At 39.8% G+C, this 10,098-nt stretch overlaps 2 protein-coding genes across 6 annotated transcripts in view; one reads left to right on the top strand and one right to left on the bottom strand.

Moving 5' to 3' along the window:
* The window catches only part of LOC120497140 (solute carrier organic anion transporter family member 1A2-like), a 45,142-nt gene that overhangs the window by 10,160 nt on the left and 24,884 nt on the right, over positions 1-10,098 (top strand). For 3 of the 5 annotated variants that reach the window (XM_039698279.1, XM_039698278.1, XM_039698277.1), the window contains exons 2-3: positions 4,119-4,181; positions 6,754-6,799. In XM_039698279.1, coding sequence (XP_039554213.1) covers positions 6,776-6,799 — 24 coding nt within the window. In that variant the 5' untranslated portion in view covers positions 4,119-4,181; positions 6,754-6,775. Of the gene's footprint in view, positions 1-4,118; positions 4,182-6,489; positions 6,519-6,558; positions 6,657-6,753; positions 6,800-10,098 lie in introns of those variants that run through there. The other 2 variants (XM_039698281.1, XM_039698280.1) reach the window with 2 other exon arrangements.
* Positions 671-5,475, bottom strand: LOC120497141 (islet amyloid polypeptide). The gene is made up of 4 exons (XM_039698284.1): positions 5,245-5,475; positions 4,751-4,847; positions 4,478-4,612; positions 671-986 (listed from the first exon to the last, which is right to left on the bottom strand). The coding sequence occupies exons 2-4, from the start codon at positions 4,828-4,830 to the stop codon at positions 797-799; spliced, it is 405 nt and encodes a 134-aa protein (XP_039554218.1). The 5' UTR covers positions 4,831-4,847; positions 5,245-5,475; the 3' UTR covers positions 671-796.

The following is a 10,098-nucleotide window of genomic DNA, read 5'->3' as shown; positions in this document are numbered from 1 at the left end:
GGTTCTTGAACTACTCATTGTTTTTTTCTTTTCCCTTTGTTACTCTGGTTCAAGGAAAGGGATGCCCAGGGGCTGGAGTTTCTGCTAGATTGTTATCAGAGCTTTATCGTAGTATTTAAAAGCAATCACTGTGATTAGATTTTACTGATACCATCTTTTACATAAGAAATGCAAATTCTTAACGCAGGCACAGAAGTCTGTGCTGCAAGACCAGTTTCTTTGCTTGTTTGTTATAGTGAACACAGACCAGTCAGGAAACTGCATAATTCTGTGATCGTAGTACACAGTGCAGCATCTTTTGTCATCCAGCTGCTCCTGCAGCTGCACAAAACAAGGTAGATGTTTCAGGATCAGAAAATTCCTCTGTTTTACTTTCATTAGGACATCACTTTTGCTAGCATTCTGATATTTGTTGTTCCTTGTTAAGACCATGTTTGTTCTTGTTAATTAATTTGTTCTTGTTTAACTAAGAACATTTGTTATTCTTCAATTAGGAACTTTTTATAAAGACATACACATCATGGGTTATTTTTTCATCCTTTTAATAATAATAATGATGATGATTAAAAAAACCTTGTTGCAATTACTTTTCCATTTATTATCATGGCGGATTTTTACAAAGGGATTTACCAAGCAGATTTCTGGAGCTCGAGAGAGTGGCCTGTGCATGTCATGGCACATGCACAGTGAACATAGATCACACACACGCAGGGAAAACAAGGCACTGCTAAGACTGTACAAGTGATAAACCACCAGGAGGTTGCTGAGACATCAAAAACAGCTTCTCCACGGCGGCCTAGAGCCGCGCGTGGCCGTGGGGCTCCGAGCCTGGCAGCCCTGGCGTGTCCCTCTTGCCGTAGGTGTTGGAGCCCACGTTGGTGGGGGGATACAGGGCGCCCACGCTGCCGCTGGAGCGCACCAGGAAATCGGCCAGGCGCTGGGTCACGCACGTGGCCGTGTTGCATTTCCTCTTCTGCACCTGGTGCCTGCCAAGGTGGGGCAGAGACAGAGCCAAGGTTAAGCCAAACCATGACCAACAGAATATTGTACTTGCGTTTCCCCCAGGCGAAGTGTGAAAAATGCGTGTTTTATGATGGCTTTTCGCAAACATTAAAAAATTAGTATTATACGTGTTATGTTAGAAAGTTGTGCTGTATTAACATTTTAACAGTATGGTAAGTGTAGTTTCACAGTTAAAAGGTAACTTTTGTAGTTAAAATAGGAACTATGTATATGGAATATTTTATTTGTAGAAAGGAATGAGGCTCCCAGTGGATGGTGGCTGCAGGACACCTAAATCTTTCAGAGAAAGAGAATGTATTGCACTTTTATCAGGAGAAAGAAACTTCTTCCTGCCTTGTTCAGTCAAAAAGATGCCATTAGGATTAAGAGAAGAAGTTGATGATTACCAGACAAAGTCCTGTGTTTGAATGGAATTTATGTATCATATATGAGGTGTATGAATATGCAACAGGCAATTGTTTTTAAGGGTTAATCCTCTGTTAAAAAGTGTCCTTTTTCAGGCTTGTGTTGCCCAGGAAAAGGTACCCATATGTCTGTATCTCTTTGTTTTTATTGTCTCATATTGTCCTAATCTCAATTGTTCAAATTATATTACTATTGTTATAACCATTTTATTACAATGAAACTTTTAAAAAATTTTAAAAACAAGTGATTGGTGTTTTTCACACCAAAGAAGGAACGATGAATCTGACTCCATGTTCTCAGAAGGCTAATTAATTAAGAAACTATATTATATTAAAGAATGCTATACTAAATAATACAGAAAGGATACTTACAGAAGGCTAAAAGATAATAATGAAAACTCGTGACTCTTAACAGAGCCTCGACACAGCTGGATCCTTATTGGCCAATAAGTCAAAACAATTCACATGAAACCAATGAAACCATCACCAGTTGCATAAAAAAATCTCTAAACACATTTCACATGTGAGCCCACCACAGGAGAAGCAAATGGGATAAGAATTTGTTTTCCTTTTTCTCTGAGGCTTCTCAGCTTCCCAGGAGAAAATCCTGGGCAAGGGATTTTTCAGAAAATATGAATGTGACAACCAAGTGTGGCGCTCCTCAGAGCCACTTCAGCTCTGCTAATGTGGGAGTTCTTTTAGTGTGTGCACAAATACAGGAACATTAGAATCTTCCCACCACCTACTTTGTGCCTGAAAAAAATCCTTGTGCTGGGTGCTATTATCAGCTTTAATGATGGGGCTTATTCAAATGCAGAGACCTGAACAGTCATATGTCGTTTTTATTGATATCCTGCACAGCAGTTTGTGACACCAGAAAACCTGTAATGATAGTATAGGTAAGACACTAAGTGAAAGCAATGACTAAATGTTTAACTTTCAGCTGAACTTCTAAATCTATTTAGAGCTCTTGCTGATATCATGAGGATTACTAACACAATGATGATCACTAGCATTCATTTAGTTCTCGTGCTTGCACAGAATCATCTCCTGCTCTCACTGGAGTGACAGGTAATATTCCAGTCCACACCACGGGGGCTGAACCCCCGAGCTTTCTCCCCTCTGCACCACACCTCATCAGAGGCAGCAGTACCCCTTAGGATGCTCTTTAGCCCTGTCTCTCTAGCACTAAGCTCTGACCAAACTGCCACATCTTTTTTGGAACACCAGCAGCTTGGAAGTTCTGTCGTGAGAGATAATCCTTTGCTGAATGGTACTTTGAAATAATGTTCAAGGAGGAATCTGTATTTAAAAGTAACATCTTATGATCTGTACCAACAGACCATTTACAGTACTCCATGTGAAATTTATGTAGCATGAGTGCTGTTTTTTTAATAGTAATAAAATGGTTAGCTTGAGAGAGCTTGGGTTTTAAGATTTGTTCCTGAGACTGCTGTGTTGCTCCTTCAGACAGAAATGCTTGCTTGCTGAGATTGCCTACTGAGTTATTGCTTATTTTCTTGGATTTCTTCATGCTGATATGGCATGAGTTAGACACCACTTTGTGGCTCAAATTTACTGTGAAGAGCAACACTATCCCAGTTTCAAATTCTGAGCAGTTACCAATAAGTTCCTTTGCTTACTGATTATTAAAACTATCAGCTGAAATGTCATATAAACTTTGAAGCTATTTGTATTGATCTGAGAATCCAAGTAGAAGAGCAGCTGTGAAAGGAATGTCTGTATTACACTGGTTCTTCATTAGTAGATATGCAGCAATTTTTTAGCAATTAATATTTTAAATGTGTAATTGCATTAAAAGAAAATTGTTGGACAGGGGCTTTATATAACCTCTCATTGACTTTCATGGGTGTTTCTACTGGTTTCAATCAAGCCTTTAACATACAAGGTTCAAAGAGCAGCTGGTTCTCCCAGAACTCCTGCTTTGTTTGTGGAGGCAGAATTCTCTTTTCCATTAAAGCTACAAAATCAAGTTGAAAACTCCAGCCCTTACTGGAGCTGCTGGGTTTCTATCTCATGCCCAGGAAAGCAGATAAGGCACACCACACCCCTCAAGGTGATGCCTTGTGTTTGAATATTACAGTTATTTTGGAGGAGTTGTATTTATTTTTTAAGTGATAGCTGTAAAAATGTGAGAACTTCGTCTCTGTTCTAAAAATACTTTGGAAGGTATAAAATTTGTCACGTAATAGTATTTTTAACATATATATTCAAAGAGAGAGGAACAGGCAACTATATATACATATGTATTTATTGAAGTGATCTGTAACAGAATTGTCATTGAAAGAAATTCACTCAAAAGCCTGACCAAACTAGATGAGCTTCAAGCTCTCTTCCCACCTTGGTGATTCTGTGAAAAGTGGAATAGTTCAGTGCTGCTTATCTTTTAGTACAAATTGCTAATAAATCTTGAAATGGTTTTTATTCATTAAAAAGTTGCCTGAAATTGAACTTATGAATTTGTAAATTAGAATATGTTTCAGACAAGTGAAATTCCATCAGAACCAATATTTTCTTTTCCTTCTTCCTGTGATTAAATTAATATTTAATTCTGTGATTTTAAAATTGCTTAATTACTGAAAGCATTTATTCTATAAAATAATTCCATTCTAGCAGAGCAGTAGTATTGTTAAGAAGGGTATGTTTTCTTTTTTTTTTTTTCCTCTTCAGGCTTGGAAATCTGACAAATTTTTAAAAAGGGAGGCACTTACAGAATACACCTTTCTCCTCAAGGTAATGTACTCTTTGCAGCCTTTGTAATTTATGAAAGTGTTATAATTGCAAAGTGATTAAATGATTTGTAACTTTGTCCCTGGATTTCACTTTCTACTCTGAATGCTTTGATCTTTATGTTACAGAAAAGCTGATCTTTATGCTTACAGGCAAACTCTATTTAGTAGAAGGATATTTTAATCTCTTTTTTTTGAGAAAAACAGCTGAAGTCTCTCAGGTAGCAGGATACCACTGGAACAAAGTTTGCTCCATGGTTCAGTCTGATATGGCTGGAAGAAACAAGGGAAAATCAATACCTTTTTGTCTTTGCTGCTGGTTGTTCTGGCATTTCCTCACTAAGTCCTGAGAGTGTATTCTGTGACATTGCAGGCAACATCCATCCTTGTCTCTTGGAAGCACCATCAGATAGATCATCAGCCACAGACAGTAATCTTTGAACAACAATAAAACACGGAGCTTGAATAACTCTATTTTTATAACATTTGAAATATGAAAGCAAAAGCAACTCATGCAATAATGTGAATACCCTTTTCCCTAAAGAGAAATAAACATGATTGTTTGTTACTCACCTCTCAATAGGTGTAGCTTCCAAACAGCTCAGAGCGACAGAAAGTGCAATGAAGAAAACTGGCAGCTTTAGGTTGCACATCTTTCCTGCCAAACTTTCTGCAAAGAGCAATGATTCAAAACTGAAAGCTAACCCAAATACTCCTCAGCATATCCTGTTATTGATGCCCATTCTGTCCTAAATCAAGAGCAGCTAGTCTTTTTCACAGGCTGGAGAGAGAAAAATGATCCCCTCAAGTTTAGTGACACAACTCATTTTCAGGAATATAGCTCTCAGTAGTAAATGCTCATTTTCCATCCAGCAGTTTCAATCCTATTCCTTAGCTCTGGTTTGCATTTCCTCACACATCCCAGTCTCAAATTCTGGTCGCCAGTGCAGTTTACCTTAAAGTTGTCTTAGCCTTTTCCTGAAAATGCTCTTGATTAATAATATTGTGCTTTTTAAAGCACATCTGTTGCACCGCAGGTAAAGTAAGAAAAAAGGGAAATTGTTTACCTTTTTGTGGCCAAGGATCTGTCTGGAGAAGGCAGCGAGCCCTCTTGGTTAGCAAGAAGTGTGCGTGCAACAATTCCACGCTTGCATCTAGCTCTGGAGCATCCTTTCCCCCCTTCCTTTCTGGCTCTTATATATCCTTGACACCTTTCTCAGCTCTGACATCAGGCAGCACAGGGAGACTGTCGCTAGTTCCAGTGCCTGTAGACAGAAGGTGCCCCGGAGAGGAGCAGAGGCAGGTGGGTCATGGTTGCACTAGTGCATCAGGAGGTATTCACCTGCTCTCTGCAGAATGCCCTGCTGAAGGTGCTGCAGCAGCATCCTGCACATCAGCAGTGTAGCCTCGATTTTACAGCTCTGATGAGCCGCTGAGGTAATATTCCCTGTGGGTGTTTTCCAGGGCTGAATCAGGTAACAAAAGTTACAGAGCAAATGAAACGCCAGGCCACTGGGGATTGAAATGAAGAAAACATGTCAGAAGAGGTGGAAGAGTTAAAATCGTGGAGGTTTGCTGCAGGATATAGAAAGGAAGAAAAGGTGTCTGAAGGGAGAAAAGCTGTGTGACAAATAAGAGTGAAAGTTGTTTAAATTGACAGCTAGAGTTCTCATTCAGGGTAACATGGTAGAAATCATGTACATTTTCCAGTCAGGTCTAAATGTGAATGAAAATTCTGTCACTATGAATGTGAAATCTCATGTTCTACTAACACAGGTGGATTCTTTGTCACGCGTGAAAATTGAGTCAATTAATACTTTTCTGAAGGCAAGGACTCGGAGTAAAAAGCCAGGAAATGTCAGAATAAAACTACCTGTGCAAATTTATTTCTCTAGTATGCATTGAGTATGGTTCAGGGAAAAATGTACAGCTTTTATTAGACTAAATCCAGTGTTAATGAATTACCTAATTGCAGATTTCCAAGGATACAGATTAGAACCATTTATCTCTGATTTCAGTGGAAATTAGACAAATCAATTTTTTTCCTCCTCTGTTTCCTCAGTTTCTGCTAGGTACCCCAATGCCTTTGGAAAACAGACTGTTAATTCTTTATAAAGGACAAGGGTCTGGCACAAGAGCTGAGCAAAACTTCTCTGTGATAAGAAGTTACCATGTGCATCTTTTCTACCCCCAAGAACACAAATTCAGAGCTCAGAGCTGCTTCAGTGCCAAGGGCACTGCCCGAGCTGGGAACCCCCTTCTGTGTTGGTTTAGTCTGTAGTAGCAGATTTTCCTTGCAATGGCTCCAGTTCCAGTGCTGGCTCACTTCAGGCTACTCGAGGTGAATACAGAAGGAGTATTTAGCTGGGATAGTAGCTCCTCCACTTCATTACAACAGTCTGCAAATGAGGCTCTAGAAAGTGACCAAATATTTCGTTGATTGTTGTAGATGTTGCTTTGGGGTTTTTTGTGTGTTGTGGTTGGTTTTTTTAAATTTTTTTAAAAATTTTTTAAGGGTGCTACTGCTGGATATTTTTTTCTCTGTTTTTATACGATCATATACTTCTTTTCACCAGGTTCCTGTTATTTCCTCTCTGGATGGACAGTACCAGTGTAAGAGAAGTAAGTGCAGTATTTTATCTTCACCATGACAGTAAGTTCTGTGCAACATCTGAAACAAGTTTGTCTCTCCAAAGACTCACTGTAGAATTTGACTATGATGAAATAACATTCTGGTGTTAATTTCACTGTGGCAATTTCACTCCTCTGGAATGAAGGCATGATTAAACCCCTTTTACAGTGATTGTATTGTGCTGAAAAACAATTATACAGGTACTCTGCCTGGGGATTGACATCAGCCAATCTTCCCTGCTTGGATATTGAACTTGAAAATGCCTTATTGTGCTTTTTCCTGGGTGGAAAGAGATCTGTGTGCCACTGACACTCAGCAGTGGTCTTTATGCTTAGCCCATGTGAGAGATGTTTCAAATCCTGAAAAGCAATGGATAGATAAGTTTGTGTTTAAGATTTTAAAAGACTGCACTCAATACTCAGAATCTCTTGTTTTAAGGCATCTAAGTGAGTGGTTTCTGTATCAAACTTGAATCAAGCTATGGCTTGAGAGAAATAAAATGAAATATCAATTTTCAAATAAATATTGATCCCAAATTCTAATTGCAGCTGTCCTGCAAAGTAGACTGGGGGGGAGCCACGAATGCTTTGAGGGAAGAACAGAAAGGCAAGAGAGGGCATTGTGGCAGTGAAAGTGGGCTCATGATGTCCCAGGAGCATTGCCAGCCTCCTGGGCTGCACAGCATCTTGGCAGGGTCAGCAAGGAGTCTATCCAGCAATTAGTCACATGTAAAGTTAACAAAAGTAAGGTTTTGCAGCTCCTGCTGCAAGTCCTCTTTAGCAGGAGTAGTGTTTTCCTCCACAAGCAGGAATGGAATATTAAATTGTGGAATGTCTTTGACAGCAGAACAGTTCATAACTCGAATTTCAGGAGGCTGGCACTAAATACTTCACAGGCAGTGCCATTCAAGGATTGGTTGGAAAGCTATTTTTGCCACTGACAAAGTTCCTTAACCTTGATCTTAGGAAAAACCCTTTATTCTTGTGCATGACAGCATTTAGCTGTTGACAACATAGAGTTCTCTGACATGTGTTGTATCAGCCTAAGGAAAAAGAAAAACAAGTGTCCTCATTAAAGAAATCTGTGGTCACTTCTATTCTGAGTAGTAATGGTAATTTTAGGTATTTATACTAAAATATTTAAATCTTCATGCAAAGATTTGCTTAATGAATTGTGCCTATTTGAGGGTGACACCAGAGCTGAGGCTCAGAAACAATCCAAATCCAGAAGACATGTTTTCCCTGTTCCCTGAGTCCTCTGAAAGCTGCCTACACAGTGTCTGGGACTGCAAAATGCTGCCCATGCTCTGCCCTGGCAGCAGAGGAACAGGGAACCAGCCTTGTCCCAGGGGTCTGCTGCTGTCAGGTCCCCCCAGGACGTGTGGGACCTGTGTCACTGAATGCCAGGTGAACAGAGACCACCCCAGTGCCTGTTCCCAGTGCAGGAGTCTAAGCCAGCTCAGATGGGCTGCGCCTCTTTCTCCTTCTTGCCTCCAAAAGCAGCCTTGGGTGACTGGCTCAGGTGCAGGTGCTTACCTGTGGGTGTTGAAATGCAAATGAAATTAATTCCACCAGGGGTGCTTCAACATTCTTATGTGCTCAGTGCCTGGGATTGAAGGTTGTCTCCCTCTTTCTCCCATTTACCTTTTCCTTAGGCTGTTCTGGGCAGCTGGTTCCCCCTTCTAATAGCTGAGTTCTACATCTGCTTAATAACATTAATAAAACACGTTAAGACTCTTGCTCGTGGGTGTGTCTCCCCCATTTGGGAGGGTCAGAGCCACGTTCCCTGGTGCAGGCACTTGCCCAGCTGCTGCCCAGCTGTCTGAGGCAGATGCCTCCAGTAAATCACCCTGTTGCTCAGCTACCAGGAGCTAGAAGTGTGTGAATAACTCGTGGATTAGTTGGCCTGTTGTATTGAAATGGAAAAAGGAAAGGTTTAGTCATTAACCTGCAATTTCAATTTCAACTATTTCAATACTTATTTCAGTTTTTTGAATAAACCAGCAATCAGAACAGCCAGCAGCATTACCATCAGTGTAAACATTCCAGTAATGACACAGAACTGTGCCTGTGTCACAGCTTGTAGCTGTTATGTGAGCTGAGCACAATGTTTAATGCAATTGCTTATAGCAATTTTAGTAGTCTTTCAATCTTTTTAAATTAAAAGTAAAGCAAAAGTAAAGCAAAAAAAAAACCAAAAACAAAACCACCAAAAATAAAGCATGAAAATTAGTTGATTTTAGTAGTCTTTCAATCTTTTTAAATTAAAAGTAAAGCAAAAAAAAAAAACCAACCAAAAAAACCAAACAAACAAAAAAAAAACAAAAAAAAACCCCAAAAATAAAGCATGAAAATTAGTTCACTGATAGTGTCAGCACCTCTGAAAATGTCAAAGTACCCTATATGGCCAAATCTGAAATTGGAAGAGTAAATCAGGTTTTCTGCTGTCATTTTAGAGGTCCTAAAATATCCAGGATTGACATTCATCAACCTGGCTGTCAGGACACTATTGTAACTAGGTGGTCTCTTCCAACCTAGTAATTATGTGAATTCTGTGAGCTAAAAACCATGTGGAACATCAGAGGGAGTGGAAAATCACTCTAGACAAGTGACACTGATAGGAACCGTGATTGTTCCCTAAATTTTTACATCTGGATGGCAAAGTCTGAAAATTTTGGCTATAGTGCTCTTTTCCCAGTGTTTCTTGCTTGGTGCTGTGTTGTTGAGTACTGCAATGTTTGTACTTTCTGGTGTGTGTGGAGTTGTAATTTTCTATTGTTAGCACTTAAGCTGTAACTGCTTTGTTCAAATAGTGTTTTATCAAGTATGCCTTTGCTAGCACAACTTTCTTTGTTACCCCTGTTGCATGTGGGCCATTCCAGTGCTGATAAAAATACAAAGAGCTGTTCCTGTTGGTCCCAAAACTGATGTTAAACCTGAGGAAGAAATATGTAAGAAGCAGCTGAGAGGTAAGAGGTGGAAAGTTACTCATTTCTCCCCCAGAGGAAAAAAAGATGATTCAGAAATAAACAGTGTCCATCCATGGGATTGATGAGCAAATGAAAAGGAGTAATTTGGGTAGACAGGAGTATTTTAAACCGACTTTTGTGATGTATTTTGTTACTCAGCTCACGCCATTGGCAGAGCAATGACGTGGCCTGAAAGGACTCTGGCTAATGATTGCTGTGAGAGTGAGCTCAGCAGCTTGTGCTGAATCAGTGCCTGTGGCTGGGAATCCCTCCAGCAGGGAAATAAACTCCATGTTTGGATCAGAAAAGGCAGAACTGACA

The sequence above is a fragment of the Passer montanus genome, unplaced genomic scaffold, assembly GCF_014805655.1.
Source record: "Passer montanus isolate IOZ18808 unplaced genomic scaffold, ASM1480565v1 scaffold122, whole genome shotgun sequence".
NCBI lineage: Eukaryota > Metazoa > Chordata > Aves > Passeriformes > Passeridae > Passer > Passer montanus.
This window is presented reverse-complemented; position numbering and strand designations above follow the sequence as displayed.